This window comes from Podarcis filfolensis (assembly GCF_964270895.1).
Source record: "Podarcis filfolensis genome assembly, chromosome: 13".
NCBI classification, from domain to species: domain Eukaryota; kingdom Metazoa; phylum Chordata; class Lepidosauria; order Squamata; family Lacertidae; genus Podarcis; species Podarcis filfolensis.
Genome location: NC_139615.1, coordinates 7,140,040 through 7,164,338, shown reverse-complemented (window position 1 = coordinate 7,164,338; position 24,299 = coordinate 7,140,040). Strand labels below are relative to the sequence as shown.

The 24,299-nt window shown below is 43.5% G+C and overlaps 1 protein-coding gene across 3 annotated transcripts in view; it reads left to right on the top strand.

The window, feature by feature from the left end:
• The first annotated feature begins 3,737 nt into the window (after positions 1 to 3,737).
• The window catches only part of LOC310747169 (uncharacterized protein), a 50,927-nt gene continuing 30,365 nt past the window's right edge, over positions 3,738 to 24,299 (top strand). For 2 of the 3 annotated variants that reach the window (XM_083581525.1, XM_083581523.1), the window contains exons 1-2: positions 18,457 to 18,670; positions 23,412 to 23,630. In XM_083581525.1, the coding sequence (XP_083437651.1) occupies positions 18,565 to 18,670; positions 23,412 to 23,630 (325 nt within the window). In that variant the 5' untranslated portion in view covers positions 18,457 to 18,564. Of the gene's footprint in view, positions 3,849 to 18,456; positions 18,671 to 23,411; positions 23,631 to 24,299 lie in introns of those variants that run through there. The other variant, XM_083581524.1, reaches the window with a different exon arrangement.

Sequence of the window (24,299 nt, the reverse complement as noted above, 5' to 3'; positions counted from 1 at the left end):
GAAGTGAAGGACTGAGGTGGAAAGCAGAGGTTTTAATCCAAGGCATTTATTCATTCAGTGATTTTAAAATCATTTCTAAGTTGCTTTATATTTAAAAATAACTCACTTAAGGCGTGCAAAAAGACAATGTGCTGCTACTGTGAAGCATGTGTGAAAAACACAGAAGGTAGGCAAACCCTTCAGAATAACCCTGTCAAGAATTCCTGTGTTCATCAGAATATCATCATAGCCCTTTCTAGATGCTCCTGCTTGTCCTTCCTTCCAAAACTACCATTTCCTAAATGCTGCCTGTCCATCAGGTATGTCTAACTCTAATAACTGTTGCCTCTCCTTTTGTCTCATACTAACCCCCACCGGAAACTTAAAAAGACAAGGCGAATGGTCCCCATGCCAATTTCTATTGCACTGCGAAGAAACCAGCCTTCAGCAAGCACAGACAATGCTCACCGGCTTGGTCACAGGGCTCAATACAAGTGAAGTTTCTGTTCAGTGGAATAATAATAATAATAATAATAATAATAATAATAATAATTTATACCCCACCCATCAGGCTGGGCTTCCTCAGCCATTCTGGGCAGCTCCCAACAGAATTAAAAGCACAATAAAACATCAAACATTAAAAACCTTCCTAAACAGGGATGCCTTCAAATGTCTTCGAAAAGTCAGATAGTTCTTTATTTCCTTGACATCTGATGGGAGGGCATTCCACAGGGCGGGCGCCACTACTGAGAAGGCCCTCTGTCTAGTTCCCTCATTGAGGGCCAGCATGTGAACACCCAAGTATTGAAGGACAGCAGCAAGGTTTCTCTCTTGGCCTTCAGCCAGGTGATAGTTTCCTACTCTGACTGAATCAATGACACCATGAAGCTCAGCCAGAGGCCTGAGGAGAAATCCCAGAGTGAAAAATGATGCACACGCCTTCCTCAGCATTACAAGCTCTCCAGCCTATACTACATCTTTCTCTTCAGCCTATCCCGGATTCAATGATTTTCATGCTTCATCTATAGATAAATAAAATCTCAATATCTCTCAGCTTAATGTACATCACAGGGGTTCTGTAATGATAATATAGAGAGGCGTAGTAGTGTGTATGCTAACTTCAGCTCTTTGGAGAAACAGTGGGATACAAATCAACACTAGATGAAGCATATCCTACTGTATCTATCCCATCTGGAGGCAAGTTTCTGGTGAATGGGGCATGGGCCACCTGTCACTTTTTAGATTAGCAAATGGAATGTCCTGTATTCTTCTTATTCTGCCATAGTACGATAGAAAGCTTATGCCATTCATATATAATATTACAAGGGTAGTTGCCAAATGCCGCCATTGAACATGTTGATTTCTGTTCCTTCCTGGAGTGCAGTTCCTATGGGGATCTCTTAGCCACCTGCTGCTTATTATTATAATGCTGCAAGGAACAGTGCAGAGTCATTATCAGATCTCGGAAAAGGAATTAACAGATTTGCTTTGGGGGTGGGGTTGAGGAACAGCCCTCAAATGGTAAAGGGCTAATCACTGGCCTCCTAGGATCATGGAAGCCCCTATAATTTGTTCCAACTGCCCAAAGCTCCAAAGACTTGCCAGAGGATACTAGAAAATGATCAACCAGTAAACCTGAAAATTGATATAAATACGCCCCCCCCCCCCCCGAGCAATGTACACCTGAGAGTAGGTGAAAAGGCGGGCAGGGCTCCGTCACTTTCCTTTCATACGTTTCCCCTTTTATTCCACCTTACATCAACTAACCTTGCTAGCACTTAAGGCATGCATTGGTGTCTCAGTCAAAGACATAGCTGATGTATTTCTCTTAAGAGATGTGTTAGCAGAATTAGCCACCAACCTGTGTAGACTGTTAAGTCTGGTGGTTTCTGTTTCTGTACAGAGGAGATTTGCAATCTAGAGGGATGCTTCGCTGATTGGATGTTGTGGCTTCTGATAGCTCTACCTTTGTTGCTTCCCATGGGGTACAAAGTAGATACTCTGGAGTGTCCCAGAAACGATCCCCACCCTGTTCCACATGAGGGGTTCCAGCCAGGAGCTCTCTTCATTTGTGGAATTGCTTCTCAGTTAGTTTACCATTCTCATGAAGTTTCATTCAGTGAACATCCTTCTCAGAGCCAGCTTGATGTTCCAGAGTAAGAAATTGCTTCGGTTGCTCTGCATCTTTTGTAGCTGCTCAGATCACAAATATATTTTTTCTGTAAATGACAGAATGTTAAGAGAGAAAGTCTGTCTGTGTGTGTGTGTGTGTGTGTGTGTGTGTGTCCGTCCGTGTGTGTCTGTAGGTTTGGCAAATACCCACCCCCCAATAGACTCTATTAGAAATTACCAACATTGTGATATGATAGCAGGAAACATACTCATTATACAAAGGGATGAACAAATTCTACCTCTATATGCAGAATGGTGACAAAATTCTACCAGCACATCCTTGCTTTGGCATTTGCTGTGAACGAAATCAATGAGAATCTGAAGTTACTACCCAATGTCACACTTGGATTCCATATCTATGACAGCTACTACGATGCAAGGATGACTTATCGTATCACTTTGGATGTGCTCTTCAAAACAGATAAATTTGTTCCCAGCTACCAGTGTGACAGACACAAAAAGGTCATGGCTACATTGGCGGACTTGGCTCTGATACCTCTAATCAGATTTTCCTACTCAGGGCCACACGCACAGTGACTTCAGCTGAAGGCACTTTTAACTCCTTAAAGCTACTGAGTATTGATCGCCCCACCTGCGGCCTTCTGTAGAGATTTGAAATGTCAGAGAATCTAACAGATAACAATCAGCACTCCTGCCAAACTGCAAGCCTCCATGATTCTCTGGGGAGAAACCATGACATTTAAACCTTTGCAGGGATTGTAACCTGGATATAAAAGAGAGAGGAGTTAGAGTTACTGAGGAGGCTTACAGATTCATTTTTAAAGCAGTTTTTCAACCACTACTGATGAATGTGAATGTTACAAGACAGGGGCTCCTCTACTCCTTGGGGAACATGTGTCATTGAGAGGAGCAATATTTCCTGACCAGAAAGCAGAATGCAGGAGTGCCTTACGTACCACTGGTAAAAGTGCCAGTTCCACATACAGTGGTACCTCGGGTTACATACGCTTCAGGTTACAGACTCCACTAACCCAGAAATATTGCTTCATGTTAAGAACTTTGCTTCAGGTTGAGAAAAGAAATCATGCTCCGGAAGCACGGCAGCAGCAGGAGGCCCCATTAGCTAAAATGGTGCTTCAGGTTAAGAACAGTTTCCGGTTAAGTACGGACCTCTGGAACGAATTAAGTACTTAACCCGAGGTATGACTGTATAGGGATGTTGTACAAGAATAAGGTGTTCAGACAAACATTAGCCAATCAGTGCTCCCTCTTCACAAGGCAGCAGAGAATTAAGGTCACAATGTTCCTTCTCTATTTTGCGAATTCTGCATCTTGTCTTCTAAAGAAGATAAGGGAAGAAGATTATATATTTTGTGTTCTCATGTTGTACTTTTATGTTCTGAACGTCCTGTGATCTGCTAATGAAGGGTGGTATACAAATTAAATAATAACAATAGGCGAACTTCCCCATAGCTATTAGGATTTCCCACAAATCCCAATTACACTGGAAGGACTTTCTGAGAACCTCACAGAATAGCCTCTTCTTGGATTGTGTGGGTGGAGCTACTGATGGGAAACATATCTCACCGTAGTCTCCCAGGATGTTATATAAGCAGACTTGATGGCCCACATGCCATTCACACTGAATCCTAAAATGTGGGCCAAGATCTTCTTACCATTTGTGGGACTCCTTTGTGGGGCCAGCCTGCCACTGACTTCTTCCCAGGCTGATACAGGTGAGTTTGCTTCTCTTTTCTTACTCTTGGCAGCCTTCTCAGGCATCTACCTGAAATCTGGGCATCTGGAACCACCCTTAGAAACAGAGCAATAACAACCCTTGGATTCTCTTACTCCAACTTTTCTGCTTATTTCCAAGCAGTAAATGGGATAGTCATTCCAAAGGGACAGATCCCATGGTTCCAAAACAAATACCCTTTTATTAAGATTTGTAAGTGCCTGTTTCTGTGTGCTGAGATCTTTGTAGGTTTAGGGGACAGAAGAGACATTCTTCTGATAGGGGCAAAGAAGTCAGGGCTCTCACAAACTATGTAGCTGAAATTATTTAGCTGAGATTCCTGCATTACAGAGGGAGGTTCTATCAGGGAAGTTCTATCTATACAGGGAGCACAGCTATCATCAAGCCTTGACCAAAGAACGGTACACTCCGTCTACCTGGGATGGTCTTCCTCTTCCACCGAGCGTGCAGCTTAGGGAGGGATGCACATGAAACAGGGGGACACCTGCCTAGCCAGCCAGGTCAGTCAGATCAGCCCTGGCGATCAATGGGGTGACAGATGTCTTAGTCGGATCACCTTCACATCCGTCTTGAGACGTCTCCTGGGGCTCCCAAGTTCAATCATGTATGAGACAATGTGTGCAGAACTAGGAATTCACAAGATGAAATATTGGGTGTGGGCTAGCACTATAAAATACTGGTTGCATTTCCATTTTGTTGGCAACCTTACATAGGAGCTCTTACATAGGAAAATCAGATCTATTGGTATTCAGATCAGATCTTCAAACCCTTGTATAATTTGAGTGAGCGATATATTTATTGCAATAATCAAAACAGAATAAGGTAAATTGGGGGGGGAAACAACATCAAGTCAGGTGTAAATAAAATTTGCTCCCCCGAGATAACAGGGTCACATATCTCAAAATTAATAATTTCCCCCGAGATAACAGGGTCACATATCTCAAAATTAATAATTTCCCCCGAGATAACAGGGTCACATATCTCAAAATTATTAATTTCTGTCCAACTCAGGACCTTTATCGTAGCCCGATTGAATGTTTTTCCTTCAACTTTTATCAAGGGCAGATTTTTAAACATCCCCAGAAATGATAGACATTGTGGATGTTCTTTGAATGTGCCAGACACTGTAGAACATATCCTTTTCTACTATCCATTTTACAACCTGCTACGCAAACGCATGCTACCCCCCCCCCTTTTTGGGTAGTCTAAAATCACGGCACAATGAAAATATCCGATTCTATCTGTCTGACATTAACCCGGAATTAACTGCAAGGGGGGCTGAGGTTTTGTTAATAATATCTCTTGGAGTGCTAAATGGCACTATTTAGCGGGAAGAAATCCCAATGAAGTTCCTCATCATTATATAATTTACATGGCTGTTTATTTGTATATATTTTAAATGTTTTAGGATGCCCTATATTTGTAATGCCTAGAAAAGTTTTGATGACATAAGCATTACAGGGGGTTGGACTAGATGAGCATTGGGGTCCCTTCCAATTCTAGAATTCTATGACTCCATGAAAAGAGAATATGCATGGGAAAGAGGGTCGGAGAGAAGGAAAATCACAGGGGTGTAGAGAAGAACAAATGGCAGACAAAAGCAAGACTGGAAGGACTGTGGGGCTGTGTGAGGAGGCAACTCTCTTTAGGGCAGGAAGGGGGCAGCTCTGAGACCAGGAGCGGCAGCAGCAGCTACCCGGAGTTCTCCCAAGGAGAGGAAATAGGAGAGGAGACTGAGAGAACCCTCCACAAGGGAGGGTGTGTGAAAAAGGGTGAGAAGCTGCCAGCTCTGCAGGCAAGGGTGACATAAATGGGCTTCTGAGCCCCACAGGGGTGCCGCAGAAAGAATGTAGTTGGTCAAGGGAGCCATGGACTCAAAAAAGTTGAAAACCTCTGGCTTAAAGAGAAGGCTCAAAGAAGGAGAGGGTGGATGTGTAGGGAAAGGGCGTGAGACACAGTGTCTCTTCATCAGTGGGGAGCAAACCCTGGCCCGTTCTGGCCCTTTATGTCTCTTCTCTTCTGCTTCCTTTAGCCAGCAACGGTGTGTAAAAAGTAAGCAAATGCTCATGTATTAATGCATTAATGGGCGTTTTTTCTGGGTAAACGTAGGAATGTGTTGCGTTTTTAAAGCATCCCAAGGCTCTTTGTTGATGCTGAAAACAGGGCGACTTCTCTGGAAATAAACGGCGTAGTACATTATTACTGACTGAAGTGCAAATTTAAGATACCAGAAAATGCAAAGGAAGACAATGTGCCTTGATTTTTATTAGTCCCCTCATTGCTTTCCTTTTTGTGAAGGGCTTGGAGAACAGGTTGAGGTTTTTAATTGCCGGTGAACCTGGTGTACGTGCGAGACGTGTACCCTTTTCTTGCACACGCAAGTCTTGTGACCAGTGTCTGACGATCATTGTGACTTGGCATCTGGCAAAGAATGAGATGATCCTTGGACTGTTCATTGTCTTTTGCTCTGCTGCATGCTAATTCTGCTAGATTGGAATCAAATATTAATAAAGAAATATTTGTTTTGGAACCAAGGGCTCTTTCCCTTGGAAATGACTATCCCAATCTTCTTTAGAGGACAAGATGCAGAATTAGCAAAACAGAGAAGGAACACTCTGACCTTACACCTCCGCTGCTTGTGACTAGACTCATTTGTGAGAAAGGAATAACATACACGTCAACTGTCCTGAATTTTCTGAGGCTGCCTTGAAAGCAATTAAATAAAAAAACATGGCGTGTATACATAAGCTAAAGCAAAATAACAAGATGTACACGGAAAGGCTGATTTGAAAATTTAATTTATGGGAATGGCAGTGTATGTATTCAGCATCAAATGTTATTGAGCAAAAGATAGATGGAGTAGCTAGCCTATAGCACGTCTTTCCAACATAAGTGGTATCAAAAATACTCCAAAAACTACTATTGCCACAATTAGATCACTTGAAATGATAAATAATTGTTGCTCACCAATCTTATTATCTAACGAGCCTCACTGAAAAAATATTTTCTGGTGCCCTGATCGTATATTGAACAGACAGCAATAATTTTTTGTGTTTGCCTTTTGTCAGGTCTGCAGGCGTGTACGGAAGTTTCCAATAAGAATTAATGAGCCTCCGACTGGTTTATAGTCCATTTATTTACAATAACACAGAGAGAGTGGCATCGAGCCAACTTCTCTCAAGACATCCATTGCTCAGTCTGAATCTCCTGCCCTTCCGCAGCAGGATGAGCCAGTTCCCCATCATCTTGCCCCTGTGCTTCCGTTGCTCCTTAACCCTTTCCTGCCTCCTAATCCGAGGGGAAGGAGCAGCATCACCGCTGCTCTCAGAGGCAGAGCCTTCCAGACGTTCCCTCCCTCCTGGTTACCTAGCAAAGTTATCAGGGCTGTCTATTTCCCTCAGCCTCCAACTGTGAGACTTCTGAATCTGCTATTCTCCCTGTTACTGGGAATCTTGAAGGAAGGGGGCCCCAGTTCTTCTCTTCCTCCTCTGTTAAAGGCTGCTCTGTCTGGGACTGTCTTTCTTCCTGGTCAGAGTCAGACCAGTCTCTGGCATCCAACACTGGCCAGCCCCTGACAGCTTTACAGCAATACACTGATGAAGGAAGTATTTGGAAACAGGTGTTTCATGCTAGCTATTCCATGTTTTTTGCTCATTAGCATTTGTTGCTGAATACACTACTATTCACATAAAATGAATTTTCAAGTCAGACTTTTTGTGTATTTCCTGCACCCTTTTCTTTATGGAAGCATCACGGATTGTTCCTTAAGCTGGTCTCAAGGAGGCAATGGGCTTGCAGCTACCTTTCACTTTGTAGCGTATCTGCAATTTAGCCCACGTCCCTTTGAAGAGTCACTTGGTTCCCCATCTTCCCTGGGCGCTTACTTGACACTGAGATTGGGAAGGGGGCTTGACATCAGGAGGGTGTCACTGGCCATACACTGAAAGATTGTCAGTGACCTACCCTGCATGACGGGATATGGAGTGGGCTGCCTGCGTACACATGTGTCTTGCGGGGCACCCCCATATCCCATTTACACTGAGGAGCCCTAGTTCCACCGGCTGGGGGGCTGGGAGGGATACACGCCCAATGCCTAAGCCAAGTTCTTCCTATATTTGAAAGGTTAATAAAACTGTGGCCAAATTTCCATTCCATAACACGTTGTCACGAGTCATTATTCCTTTCTGGTTGTCCCTGGGGGCTGGGAAGGTCGCCACCTGGTCACGCAATGTTTACCCAGCCTAGGGTGACTTAGATGAACAGGTGGTGCACTTCTATTGGAGGCAGATTTTTATATCCTTGCCTTGGTGGCCCATTCCACACATTTAAGGAGCTACCTAGGTAACTGTGCAGAGGTTATGGGATATGGTGTGGGATGTAATACATCAGTACAGTCAATTACAACATGCTTTGCTTCCTAGAGTGGACACTGTCAGGTGGGTGTTTGACTTCCTGTTCCCCCTGTAAGTGACTCAGCAGATGGGCATGATTCTATAAAAGGGCAAGTCACGCGGTCATCTTGTCTCAGTTAACTCTCAGTTCATTCTCGCAACCATTTTGTTGTCTGCTGGCTCTCAGCCAGCAGCACTTGGGCCCATCCTCACAAAGGATGTAAGCCACGTTCTATGTTTGCAACCTGAAGCTTAAAGCCTGCCTTCTATGATGTGTACTGTGAACAACTTATGAGTAAACTTATTGTTCTACTTTTAAAGACAGACTTGTGAGTCTTTATTGTATTTTAATAGGGAGAAAAGGGGACACCAGGAATAAACCATCTAGGCAAGTCAGATTGGATTAGTCATCTTGTAGAGATTCAAACAAATCTACTGAAATATACTCGGAGTCGAGTGTGGATTTCATGCTCTTTATTCAGCTCACAGTAGCGAGGAATGGAAGTTCCCCCCAAACGTCTGCTTTATATATATTATTTATACAATGGGGCCCACGTGATTGGCTAATTCCGGGATTCTCCTGTAGGCCAATCAGGTTGCAGATTCACTTCCACCTGGGGCTAGATTGGGTGGCTCCTGCAGACCAATCAGACTGCTGCATCCTATTGTTCTAGGACCAATCAGACTGCTGCATTCTTAATCCTATTGTTCTATGACCAATCAGACTGCTGCATTTTGGATCCTATTCAACTCAGTACATAACATCTACCAACTAGCTTCCGTGAATATAGAGGGAATTTGCTCTGCTACATCACTCACTAGCGTGAGTGAAGGAAGGATACTACTTAACAAATATTTCCTTGCCTATTACAGTGGTACCTCGGGGTAAGTGCTTAATTTCTTCTGGAGGTCCGTACTTAACCTGAAACTATTAGCACCACTTTAGCTAATGGGGCCTCCTGCTGCTGCTGCGCCACCGCTGCAAAATTTCTGTTTTCATCCTGAAGCAAAGTTCTTAACCTGAGGTAATATTTCTGGGTTAGCGGAGTCTGTAACCTGAAGCGTATGTAACCCGAGGTACCACTGTCTCCTAAACATCCCCACAAGGGGGATGTTTTTAGCTCTCCTTGGTTTTCAAACCCAGCCTGTGCAGCAACCTGAACATGCCAATGCCTTCTCTGGAAAGACTGGGATGCTGGGTGTCTTCCATATAATGTTGGGAAATGGACGCTTGCCCCTTCCTCCGAGTGGGTGGCTGTTGCAGATCCTCGTGTTTGGTCGCTGTCCCCAAGCAGCCAGAACGCAGATGGTCAGGTAGCCATCTAAGAGTTCCCCATGACACCTGGGGAGCTGGCAGGATAAGAGGCCTGCTTGGGTGAGAGGGGATGCTTTGCTGCTGAAAGGGCACTAGTAGCCCACCTGCCAGGGCCGCCACTGAGACATAAAAGCCAGCAACAACTTTTGCCCTCAATAATTTTTTTCTAGAACCTCTGCTATCTGACTGTGTCCTCATCCAGCTCAAGTAAGCCTAGCGGGCCACAGATTTTCCTACTGGGGGCCACACGCACAATGACCCCCGGTCTTCTGTAGAGATTTGAAATGTCAGAGAATCTAACAGATAATAATCAGCACTCCTGCCAAACTGCAAGCCCCCATGATTCTCTGGGGAGAAACCATGACATTTAAACTTTTGCAGGGATTGTAACCTGGATATAAAAGAGAGAGGAGTTAGAGTTACTGAGGAGGCTTACAGATTCATTTTTAAAGCAGTTTTTCTACCACTACTGATGAATGTGAATGTTACAAGACAGGGGCTCCTCTACTCCTTGGGGAACATGTGTCATTGAGAGGAGCAATATTTCCTGACCAGAAAGCAGAATGCAGGTAGATTCTGGGAAAGCCTCATGTAGTTTCAGATATTATGATCAACGAGTTGGGATAAAGTTTGGGGACGTCTTGCTGCTGTGAAGCTGGTGTGAAAAATAAAGAAAGGAGGCACGTCCTTCGGAATAACCCTACCATGCTGAATGCATCGGTTGCTTAAAGCATGTTGCTGACATGTCCCAGGTAGAGTTCCCGTCAGCTCCTGCACTTTGAATTGGCCAATGAGAGGCCTGCTCAGGTGAGAGGGGATGCCTCGCTGCTAAAAGGCCATTGGCTGCCTACCTGCCAGGGCAGAACAGAGCCTGTTCAGTCTTCTGCTGCACTGGTTTTAAGTAAGAAGACAGACCCAAAGAAACCAGTCTCCTTTTTAAAATCCTTGAACATTAAACAAGAATGTGGTGGTGCCGGCTGCAGAGAGAACCAATTCCTTGCAAGCGCAGAACGTGTTATGTACTGAAGTTCTCACCCTGGGCCATCAGGGGGATGCTGTAGGTAGTTTTCACTCAGGTCCATATATGCAAATAAGGGATTGAAAGTGACATTCAGTGATTGGATAATTACAGAAAATGGTTACTGTTGCGTTCTAGTGGAGCTCTATATGAGCAGGCTGGATGAACCCTTCAGTTCAGTTCTGTTCTGGCCTGTGAATAAACAAGAGCTGTTTGAAGAATTGCTGTGTCGTCTGATATGTTCACCCACAACTTAACACTGGCAACAAAGGTGGAATTGATGGACATCAGAGCACAGCCAGATGTGGCCACCCTCTGAGCTGAGCTGAATCACTGAGCTGAAACACTGAGCGAAATCACTGAACAGAACCAATTCAGAGCTGACCGTTCTGGCTAGAGCAACAACAACCCCCCTCCAATAATAATAATAATAATAATAATAATAGTTTTTATTTATACCCCGCCCTCCATAGCCAAGGCCGGGCTCAGAGCGGCTTACAAGCAATAATAAAAACAAGTTAAATGATTACAACTTAAAAACAAAATTAAAAAATACAACATTAAAATATTCAAACATTAAAATATTAAAATGTAGCCTCATCGCAGAAGGAGAAGGAAAAGAAAAAAGAAAGAGAGGGAGGGAATCAAATTGGCTCCAAGCCAAAGGCCAGGCGGAACAACTCTGTCTTACAGGCCCTGCGAAAAGAAATCAGATCCTGCAGGGCCCTGGTCTCGTGAGGCAGAGCATTCCACCAGACTGGAGCCAGAGTTGAAAAGGCCCTGGCTCTGGTTGAAGCCAATCTAACTTCCTTAGGGCCCAGGACCACAAGGGTGTTGCTATTTATGGACCTTGAGACCATCCAGCCACAGCTTCCAAGCATCTGGTCAGTGTGTTCAGGGCCGAGTCAGTGTGGCCATCCATCAGCAGAGAGAGCTCAGTGTCATCAGCACATTGGTGACAGCCCAGCCCAAAGCTCCAGATAATCTGGGCAAGGGGGGGCATAAAGATGTTAAAAAGCATTGGGGAGAGGATTGCGCCCTGCAGCACTCCACACACCAAGGAGTGGCGCGATGACATTTCCCTCCCTAGTGCCACCCTCTGTCCCCGACCAGAGATAAAAGAGCACAGCCAGTTACGGGCTATGCCCTGTATCCCCACGTCTGCGAGGCGGTGGTCCAGAAGATCATGATCAACCATGTCAAAGGCTGCTGACAAATCTAAAAGGATCACCAGTCCTGACCCACCTCGATCCAGCTGTCTACGGAGATCGTCTGTTAGGGCAACCAGAGCCGTCTCGGTCCCAAAACCAGGACGGAAACCGGACTGAAATGGATCTAAAGCTGATGTTTCCTCCAGAAATCTACCAAGCTGCTCAGCAACTGCTCTCTCAATTACCTTACCCAGATATGGAAAATTTGAAACTGGGCGGTAATTGGATAGGTCTAAGGGATCTAATGAAGTTTTCTTTAAGAGTGGACATACCACTGCTTCCTTCAGTTCCCCTGGGAATGTCCCCATGTCAAGGGACAAATTGATAATTTCAACCAGGGGGGTCCGCGCAACATCTGGACACTCCCTAATCAGCCAAGACGGGCACGGATCAAGGAGACAGGTGGTGGGCCTACTAACTTGGAGGAATCTATCCACATCAGCAGGGAGTATTCGATCAAAATGGTCCAACACTGGACCTGAAGTCAGTCAAGGGGCCTCCAGTTCAGACATTGTATCTAAATTGGCAGGGAGGTCATGGCGGAGCAACAGGACTTTCTCCGCAAAAAAGCTCGCGAATGCCTCACAGCTGTGGGTCGAATTTGTGCTTAAATTTGGTTGTCCTCCTAAGGACGTTATTGATCTAATTATTTTTAAAAGTTGTGCTGGGCGAGAGCTAGCGGATGCAATGGAAGCTGCAAAGTAAGATTTCTTAGCAGCTTTCATAGCCATCTCATAGGGTTTCATAAGCGTCCTATAAGATGTTCTTGAGGCTCCGTCACGAGTCCGTCGCCATACTCGCTCTAGCCGTCTGAGATCCCGCTTCATTTTCCAGAGCTCCACAGTAAACCAAGTGGCCCGGTTTCAACGGGGTCGCAGAGGGCGCTTAGGCGTGATCTCATCAATGGCTGCCAAGAGCCGGTTATTCCAGTCCTCAACAAGGTCATCTAATGAGTCGTCAGGAGGAGCAGGGTCCCGCAAGGCTTGTCGGAATCTATCAGGATCCATCAGTTTTCGCGGACGAGCCCAAATAGGTTCGCCACGCAAGCAGGGGAGGAGCGGGAAGTCAATCTTGGCTTTCAGAGCGTAGTGATCAGACCATGGCACTTCCACAGGGGGGAGCATGATCACATCTATGCTAGCCCCAAAGATCAGATCCAGCGTGTGGCCTGCTTGATAAGTGGGGCCCAAAACAAACTGGGAGAGCCCTAGTGTTGCCATGGAAGTCACTAGGTCCAGAGCCTGTGAGAAGGGAGCGGCATCGGCATGGACGTTGAAGTCTCCCAAAACCAGTAGCCTTGGGAACTCCAAGGCCCAGCCTGCCACCACCTCCAGCAGGTCTGACAGGGTGGCTGCCGGTGTGCTGGGTGGTCGGTACACCAGCCAGACAGCCAAGCTCTCCTTGGTGCCCCACACGAGACCAACACATTCAATGCCGGAGATCGCCGGTGATGGCAGGGCTCTGAAAGAGCAATCCTCCTGGAATAACAATGCTACTCCTCCCCCCTATGGGACGCAATGAAAGCGGTCACCAGAGGAGCTTACATAAAAAAGAAAAAATTCCTTAAAAAAAAAACCTCCTCAAAAATTAGCAAAATAGAACAAGACATCACAGCCTTCTCATCACGCTACAAACAAACAGGATCTAAAAAACTCCTCAAACTTATAGAATAAAAAAGGAGAGAACTAGACTCCCTAGAAATCAACAAAACAATGGTCAACATTCTATACTCTAAACAAAGTTTCTATGAACATGGAGGGGAAAACTCCAGATTACTAGCAAATAGATGTAGGAAAAAAGCACTCAAAACAAGAATACACTGCATCACCAAAACAGATGGCAACATAACATTCTCCCCCAAAGAAATAACCTCAGAATTTGCAGAATTCTACTCCAACCTATACACCTCCCATAACCCACCAGAGCAGGAAATCAGAAAATTTCTAGCAAGACTGACCATGCCCACCCTAACTGATGAGGAACAGGAATTCATGGACAGCCCTATCACCCCAGAGGAAATAGATGCGGTCCTCAAAAACCTGAAACCACACAAAGCCCCAGGCCCAGACGGCTTCACAGCAGAATTCTATAGGAAATTCAAAGAACCCTTGATGCCCTACATGACCCGCCTATTCAACGACATCATAAAAGGGGGGCCCATCCACAAAACCTGGACCCACTCCAAAATAATCTCCATCCCAAAACCACTAAAAGACAGCCTCAAAGTAGAATCATACCACCCAATCTCATTAATAAACCAAGACTACAAGATATTCACATCAATCTTGGCCAACCGCCTAAAAATCTTCCTACACAAGTTAATAGCCCCAGACCAGACTGGCTTTGTCCCTTGCCGCAATATAACAGCCCCCATCAGGAAACTACTGAACCTGATCGAACACAGCAAGGCAACTAAACTCCCATTGACAATTACCGTATTTTTCCCTCTATTACACGCAGATTTTTTCTCCTAAAAAGTAAGGGGAAATGTCTGTGCGTGTTATAGAGCGAATGTGTGGTCCCTGGAGCTGACAAGCGTGAGTGAAGGCAAAAATCAGGCAAATATCAAATCGTCCGGAGAAGGGAGGAAAGAGGAAGCTGCTGCTTTCCTGCATTCTGCCTCAGGGTCTTACTGCCCACCCGCTTCTGTTTCCTTACTGTGTTTGCTCAGACGGAACAAAGAGCAGAGAAAACCCCTCCCCTCCAGGCAAGCAGAGTGGAAAACAGATTCCTCTCCGTGCGTCTGGGACTCGAAGGCAACATGCAGGTTGGGGGGGGGAGAGAGAGAGAGCGGGCTGGCTTGTGGGGGGGGGACTTTTGCCTTCCTTTCCTCCCTCCGGTAAAACCCCTCTCCTGCATTCTTAGCCAGCTGCTTCTCTGCACACCCCTCTCCTTGTCGCTTCTATGTTTTTCCTTCCCTCCCTACTTAAAACGTGGTTCCAATCACGGATCCACATGGATCCTCAGGATCTTTGCATTGAGTCACCCCAAATTCACCATCAGATCACATAGCAATGATCTGATGCAAAAACAGGGCTGCAATGCTGCAAAAACATGGTTACAAAGCACGGATCCACATGGATCCTCAGGATCTTTGCATTGGGTCACCCCAAATTCACCATCAGATCACATAGCATGTCCATGGCTACAGCCTGCACCAAAAAAATCACGCACCCACTGTTGCCTGGGGCTGCAATGGTGCAAAAAAAATCATGCACCCACTGTTTCCTGGGGCTGCAATGGTGCAAAAACGTGGTTACAAAGCATGGATCCAGATGGATCCTCAGGATCTTTGCATTGGGTCACCCCAAATTCACCATCAGATCACATAGCATGTCCATGGCTACAGCCTGCACCAAAAAAATCACGCACCCACTGTTGCCTGGGGCTGCAATGGTGCAAAAACGTGGTTACAAAGCATGGATCCACATGGATCCTCAGGATCTTTGCATTGGGCTACCCCAAACTCACCATCAAATCACATGTCTGTGGCCGCAGCATGAAGCACAAAAATGATACATCCACTGTTTCATTCAGAATTTTTTTTTCTTGTTTTCCTCCTCTAAAAACTATGTGCGTGTTATGGTCAGGTGCGTGTTATCGAGCGAAAAATACGGTATGTCCCTAGACATCCTCAAAGCCTTTGATTGCTTAGAGTGGAAATACATATTAGCAGTACTAACTAACGTGAAATTTGGCCCCAACTTCCTACAAATCCTCAAACAAATATACTCCCAAGCCTCAGCAAAATGCAGAACTAACAATATGGATTCTAATACTATAGCTATCCAAAGAGGCACGAAACAAGGATGCCCACTGTCTCCCTTCTTATTTATCCTGGCTCTGGAACCCTTAGCAATCCGCATCCGAGCAGCCACAGACATCAAGGGAGTGGAAATAAAAGGCAGAACCTATAAATTAGGGCTCTTTGCAGACGACCTAATGGTCACAACACCAGACCCCATAAGCACAACAACCTCCCTAATCAGAGAACTCAACACATTTGCAATGGTGTCGGGCCTACAGGTAAATTTTACAAAGTCAGAAGCTATGTGCTTCAACACCCCTCCTCACACTCAAAAAGAACTCACAAAGGGCACCAAAATAAAACTTTGCCACACCAAGTTCAGATACCTAGGGGTACAAATAACCAGAAACCTCAATAAATTGTACCTCCACAACTACAATCCCCTGTGGCGACAAATTAACAAAGACCTAAAGAGATGGAACAACATGAATTTCACTCTCACAGACAAAATAGCCATGATCAAAATGATTACCCTCCCAAAACTAACCTACCTATTCCAAACCCTCCCAATCTGGATCCCCCCAACCCAACTCCGCAGTTGGCAGAGAAAACTACACTCTTTTATCTTCTCACATAAAAAACCAAGGATAAGCCCCAAACACCTGTACCTCCCCACCTCAGAAGGAGGATGGGGAATCCCCAACATAGAAGCATATTACATTGCCAACCAAATATGCCATATAATCCCAAACTAAAGAAAATTGCCACAACACTTAACAGGTTCACACAGACCATGCTCAAAGCATGGAAAACAGAAATAGGCAAACTATCCCCAACCCCAACCCCACTAATCCCCCTGGCGTACCACCCATTATTCCACCATGCAGCACAAAACCTCCAGATAAAACCTGGCAAACCAAAGGCTTATATCGCCTAATAGACTTTTATAAAAATAACAAACCTCTGTCAATACAAGAAATACAAGACAAACTAGAAGACACCAAATGCCTTAGTTAACACAACACCAACTACATGCCATCTTAAACAACCCAACAGTAAAATCAGCAGCAACTAGGCCCCTGACAACCTTCAAAAATCTCCTCCTAACAACAAAGGGAAACGGTAAAGGGATGGTATCCGCAATATACAAAATACTACTCCAAAATCCCACAAACCCCCTAGACACAATCAAAAAACAATGGGAGAATGACATAGGCTATGAGATTAACCCCACTCAATGGACCAGAATGTGGTCTAAACCCCCCTTTAAATCTGTATCAACAAAAAGAAAACAACTCACTCTGAAACTCACCTACAGGTGGTACCTAACACCAAGAAAACTAGCGCTAATACGCCAAGGAACCTCACCAAAATGCTGGAGAGGGTCACTTCCACAGGCACATACCTCCACATGTGGTGGGAGTGCCCCAAAATCCAACTATTCTGGACAACAGCCATACGAGAAATATGTAAAATAACTAAGCAAGTATTAGACACCACCCCAGAACTGGCCCTACTAAACATCTTCCAAGACAACAATGCCCATTTACACCACAAAGAACTCATAACCCACCTACTTTCAGCAGCCAGAAACACCATAACCAGACACTGGAGAGACCTGTCAGGAGCAAGCATGGACCAATGGTACCAAATAGTAACAGCCTTACTAGAAAAATTAACCAATAAACTGAAACTGACATGGGGACAAACAGAAGAAGACGCCTTTATCCCGGTATGGCTCCCCTTTATCACATACACAGCCCAACAAGACAATGACAATAACCCACCAACAGCATACAAATCAGTATGGCTAACCTGATCCAAAACACACACACACACACACCGCACTCACACACGAAAACAAAGATAACCACAGCCAATCACAAACAAACAACCACACCATAGACTAACCCCAAACTCTTTCACCACCAAAGAAAAACAAATGAACAGCAGAGAACCGGCACGAGCAATGCTGACACAAAACCCTACATACATTAAGCAAAATAGAAACATCGCCACCCGACCCCACCCCCACCTCCACCCATCTCCACCCCTTTTTCCCCCACTAATGTCTCAACAAATGAAACTGATTTGTAAAAATGTTACATGGAAAAAATATGAGAGACATTACACATACTTCAGTAAAACAAGAAAATCTTTAATAATAATAAAAAGAAGTTGTACACCAAAAAAAAAAATTAAGATCAGGGAAGAAGATTATATATTTTGTGTTCTCATGTTGTACTTTTATGTTCTGAACTGCCTGTGATCTGCTAATGAAGGGTGGTATACAAATTAAATAATAACAATTAAATAATCCCAATTAGACTCAGGTTTCTGGAAGGACTTTCTGAGAACCTCACAGAATAGCCTCTTCTTGGATTGTCTGGGTGGAGCTACGTGAGTTTGCTTCTCTTTCCTTCTTCTTTGCAGCCTTCTCATGCATGTACCTGAAATCTGGGCATCTGGAACCACCCTTAGAAACAGTGAGCACCAAACTCAGTTCCAAAAGTCAGCGGAGCACAGCAGAGAATGAACCACACGAACGACAGCTCTGAAGTATAACTTCTTTTATTATCTACAGCATAAACTAACTAAAGACTAATTGGAGACGCTGGACTGCATGAGTGTTACAGCTGCTTGAGCAGTCACCTTATCTATATACAGATAACACTCAGACTCCCACAGGCTGGAGCAGAAGAAGCGATGAGCAAAATCCACCCCCTCCTTTCTGAAATATTGTCAGCAGGTTCTTGCAATGGGAAGGGTGAAACATCCTCACCTGTGATCTGCTAATGAAGGGTGGTATACAAATTAAATAATAACAATAGGCGAACTTCCCCATAGCTATAAGGATTTCCCACAAATCCCAATTACACTCAAGTTTCTGGAAGGACTTTCTGGGAACCTCACAGAATAGCCTCTTCTTGGATTGTCTGGGTGGAGCTACTGATGGGAAACATATCTCACCAAAGTCTCCCAGGATGCTATATAAGCAGGCCTGGTGGACCACATGCCATTCACACTGAATCCTAAAATGTGGGCCAAGATCTTCTTACCATTTGTGGGACTCCTTTGCGGGGCCAGCCTGCCACTGACTTCTTCCCAGGCTGATACACGTGAGTTTGCTTCTCTTTCCTTCCTCTATGCAGCCTTCTCATGCATGTACCTGAAATCTGGGCATCTGGAACCACCCTTAGAAACAGAGCAATAACAACCCTTGGATTCTCTTACGCCAACTTTTCTGCTTATTTGCCAGCAGTAAACGGGATAGTCATTCCAAAGGGACAGATCCCATGGTTCCAAAACAAATACCCTTTTATTAAGATTTGTAAGTGCCTGTTTCTGTGTGCTGAGATCTTTGTAGGTTTAGGGGACAGAAGAGACATTCTTCTGATAGGGGCAAAGAAGTCAGGGCTCTCACAAACTATGTAGCTGAAATTATTTAGCTGAGATTCCTGCATTACAGGGGGAGGTTCTACCAGGGAGGTTCTATCTATACAGGGAGCACAGCTATCATCAAGCCTTGACCGAGGAACAGTACACTCCTTCTACCTGGGATAAAAAGACAAAAGCTCAATACTATCACTAATTTGGAAGTGGAAGGAAAGAACATTCAGAATCCAGTGGAAATTAGAAAATGCTTCCAGAGGTATTTTAAAGAGTTATATACACAAGGGCCACAGAAAGAGTTTGATATAGACCAATTTTTAAAAACAAATGGATTACAAAAAATCTCTCAAGAAAATAAGATAATGCTGAACTACAAAATTACAGAACAGGAGGTAGAAGGTGCCATTCAGAATATGCCGTTGGGTAAATCTCCAGGGCCGGATGGCTTAACCTCAAAATACTATAGATCTTTGAAAGATTGGTTAATTCAGCCACTAAAGGAGGTTTGTAATGAAATTTTGGAGGGGGGAAAAGCGCCAGAGTCGTGGAAGGAAGCCTACATTACACTTATACCGAAAACGGAGTCTGAAAAGACACAACTTAAGAACTACCGCCCCATATCCCTGCTCAATGTGGATTACAAAATTTTTGCTGATATTTTGGCTAATAGATTTTAAAAAAGGATTAGTGGAAGAGATACATAAGGACCAAGCTGGCTTTCTCCCAGGTAGACACTTGTCTGACAACACGAGGAACATAATTAACATATTGGAGAAGTTGCAAGTGAACATTAATACTAAAGCAGTTTTAATTTTTATAGATGCGGAGAAAGCCTTTGACAATATTTCTTGGAATTTTATGAAGAAAAATCTTCGGGGGATGGGGGTGGGTCAAGGGTTTGAAAATGGTATAAGTGCAATTTATTCAGAACAAAAGGCTAAGCTAATAGTCAATAATGTGATGACAGAGGAATTTAAGATAGAGAAAGGGACACGACAAGGCTGCCCAATTTCCCCATTGCTTTTTATTTCGGTCCTGGAGGTTTTGTTAAATATGATTAGAAGGGACCGTCTGATTAAAGGTATTCAGGTTGGAGCCAAACAATACAAATTGAAGGCTTTTGCAGATGACCTAGTTTTGACGTTACAGGAGCCAGAATCTAGTACGAAAAGGGTATTAGAACTGATTCAAGAATTTGGTCATGTGGCAGGATTTAAACTGAACAAGTAAAAAACTAAAGTTCTTGAGAAAAACTTAACACTGATTGAGAAAGAGAGGTTTCAGAAGGAGACTGGTTTAACATTAGCTAAGAAAGTAAAATATTTGGGGGTTAATATGACTGCTAAGAACTTAAACTTATTTAAAGATAACTATGAGAAATGCTGGACAGAAGTGAAAAAAGACTTAGAAATATGGTCAAATTTGAAGCTTTCCTTGTTGGGTCAAATTGCAGCTATAAAGATGAATGTATTGCCAAAAATGTTATTTTTATTTCAATCATTGCAAATTTTGGACAAGATGGACTGTTTCAAGAAGTGGCAGAGAGATATTTCTAGATTTGTCTCGCAGGGCAAGAAGCCCAGAATAAAATTCAAAATATTAACTGATGCAAAGGAAAGAGGCGGATTTGCCCTGCCAGATCTTAAACTTTACTATGAATCAGCAGCATTCTGCTGGTTGAAAGACTGGCTGCTTCTTGAGAACACGGACATTTTGGACCTAGAAGGTTTTAACAATGTTTTTGGGTGGCATGCATATTTGTGGTACGACAAGGTTAAAGCACATAAAGCATTTAAAAACCATATTGTCAGGAAAGCATTGTTCAATGTCTGGATAAGATACAAAGACTTACTGGAAAATAAAACCCCAAGGTGGTTGTCACCAATGCAAGCGAAGGCTCAGAAAAAGCTCAATATGGAGGCCAAATGGCCGAAATATTGGGAAATACTGGAACAAGAAGGAGATAAATTGAAATTGCAGAGTTTTGAGAAATTAAAAGATAAAGTGTGAGACTGGCTTCATTATTATCAAATAAGAGAGGCCTATAATTTGGACAAAAAAAATGGCTTCCAGGTGGAAAAATCAAAATTGGAAACAGAATTGTTAGATCCCAAAACTAAGATACTTTCAAGAATGTATAACTTGCTGTTGAAATGGAATACGCAGGATGAAACGGTTAAATCTGCAATGATTAAATGGGCACAAGATATTGGTCATGACATTTTGTTTGCGGACTGGGAACAGTTGTGGACCACCGGTATGAAATTTACGGCATGTAATGCCTTAAGAGAGAATATTATGAAAATGATATACAGGTGGTACATGACACCAGTCAAGCTTGCAAAAATATATCATTTGCCCGATAACAAATGTTGGAAATGTAAAGAAAATGAAGGTACATTCTTTCACCTTTGGTGGACGTGCCCAAAGATTAAGGCTTTCTGGGAGATGATCTATAATGAAATGAAAAAGGTATTTAAATATACCTTCCTGAAGAAACCAGAGGCCTTTCTCCTGGGCATAGTCGGCCAATTGGTGCCAAAGAAGGATAGAACTTTCTTCATGTATGCAACAACAGCAGCAAGAATACTCACTGCAAAGTATTGGAAGACACAAGATTTACCCACCCTGGAAGAGTGGCAGATGAAGGTGATGGACTATATGGAATTAGCGGAAATGACTGGCAGAATCCGAAACCTGGGAGAAGAGTTGGTGGAAGAAGATTGGAAGAAATTTAAAGACTATCTTCAGAAACACTGTAAAATTAATGAATGTTAAAAATGATGTTGGATTGAAAATAAGAGGCACTAGCAACAAAGTTAATGAGAATATGCAAAAATGAGTTGATAATGGATGAAAATATAGAGCTATAATATGTTAAGATAGAGTTAAGATAAACGAAAGAGGGTAAGGATTTGCTGATTTGATAATTTAAATGGGAATACAAAAAGGGGAGGTGTGAGGAAGTCAAGGAAACAAGCTAATGAGTTTAAAGTTACAAAAAATGGGTTTGTTTTTAACTCTTTTGTATCTATCTGTTTTTTGTACTTTGTATTTTTATTTTTATTTTTAATGTATTTTTGTATGTTTTTTTCTTTTTTTGTATTTTGTAAATTTATGTTTTTGTAAAATTTCAATAAATATTTTATTAAAAAAAAAGTCTTCCTCTTCCACCGAGCCTGCAGCTTAGGGAGGGACGCACATGAAACAGGGGGACACCTGCCTAGCCAGCCAGGTCAGTCAGATCAGCCCTGGTGATCAATGGGGTGACAGATGTCTTAGTCGGATCACCTTCACATCCGTCTTGAGACGTCTCCTGGGGCTCCCAAGTTCAATCATGTATGAGACAATGTGTGCAGAACGAGGTATACACACGATGGAATATTGGGTGTGGGCTAGCACTATAAAATACTGGTTGCATTTCCATTTTCTTGCCAACCTTTGAGTCTACTCTCTGACCTACTTACGGACTCTGATAAATCCAGAAGTTCCAACTCTTACATAGGAAAATCAGATCTATTGGTATTCAAATCAGATTTTGAAACCCTTGTATAATTTGAGTGAGCATTATATTTATTGCAATAGTCAAAACAGATTAAGGTACATTGGGGGGAAACAACATCAAGCCAGGTGTAAATATAATTTGCTCCCCCGAGATAACAGGGTCAGATTTCTCAAAAATAATAATTTCTGTCCAACTCAGGACCTTTATCTTAGCCCGACTGAATGTTTTTCCTTCAACTTTTGTCAAGGGCAGATTTTTTAACATCCCCAGAAATGATAGACATTGTGGATGTTCTTTGAATGTGCCAGACACTGTAGAACATATCCTTTTCTAATGTCCATTTTACAACCTGCTATGCAAATGCATGCTACTCCCCCTTTTTGGGCACAATGAAAATATCCGATTAACGTGGAATTAACTGCAAGGGGGGGCTGAGGTTTTCTTAATAGTATCTCTTGGAGTGCGGAGTGCTAAATGGCACTATTTAGCAGGAAGAAATCCCAATGAAATTCCTCATCATTATATATTTTACATGGCTGTTTATTTGTATATATTTTAAATGTTTTAGGATGCCCTGTATTTGTAATGCCTAGAAAAGTTTTGATGAAGTAAGTAAGTAAGTGAGCATTACAGGGGGTTGGACTAGATGAGCATTGGGGTCCCTTCCAATTCTGGAATTCTATGATTCCATGAAAAGAGAATATGCATGGGAAAGAGGGTCAGAGAGAAGGAAAATCAAAGGGGTGTAGAGAAGAACAGATGGCAGACAAAAGCAAGACTGGAAGGACAGAGATGAAAAGTAGAGGTTTCTAAGCTGCTTAAATCTTAAATAGTGCACTAAGCAACATAAAAACTGTAAAGCAATATCAGAAAAACCATAAAAACAGTAATATAAAGTCATTAAAAAACCAGGAATTTCATCTGTCTGTCTGACTGACTGTCTATATATTTTGTTCCCTTAGGTCTAATATTGGTGTGCACTATCTCTGGCTTTGTCCCCATAGGCATGATGATTACGTGGGAGGCAGGTGGCCAATCAGATAACACCTCCGGCATCATAAGTGCAAGCATTGGTAACACATCATACCTCAGCCTTAAACAACTAGGCGATTCGGAGGTGGGCCTCTTCGTCTGTCGAGTATCCCTCCCTGAGTCTGAAACAAAAGTCAATGAACCTGAAGGTAAAAATTCTCGACACAGTTGGGACTTAGTTTTCCTTTGAAAAGCACGGTTTGGGAGCGGGATAATTGTTTCCTGATTGCTTAAGATTCTCTCAGGGACTGACCATTTCAAGACTGCTTCCTCCTTAATTCAGAAATTTATTTCTGCTTTCCATTATGGCCTGTTGAGATAAGACTTTCCCCACCAGTTGCCATGATATCAGTGCTAGTATTTTTGGGGGAAAAATCCTGCGTCCAGTCAGGCTTCCCTGCGTGGCTCTGCTTGGGAGCTGACCTGGCAGGAGAGCAGAGTAGCAGCGGTCCTGCATCCGTGTGAGATGAGGGATAAATCAAGTCCAGAGACAGTTCGGTTCTTATCTCTAGAAGCGTTTATTTACAAAGCAGTAAATCCATCAGAAACCTCCGACATTCTTTGTGCTCCAAAAGCACACACGCAGCCTCTCAGGCTTGAGCTGCGTCTCAGTCAGAAGCGAAAGCAAGTCTGAATGCAGACACACACTGTGACTCACTTCTCTGCTTCAAGCTCCTCCCAGATACAGGACACCACGGAGTTTTAACCCTGTCAGTTCCAAACTCCACACCCCCTCTTGTCCTGCATCTGGGGACAATAGCCAACAATGCTTTCCCCATACACAGACCCTCACAGAACTCCTCGTGCTTCTGGAAGGT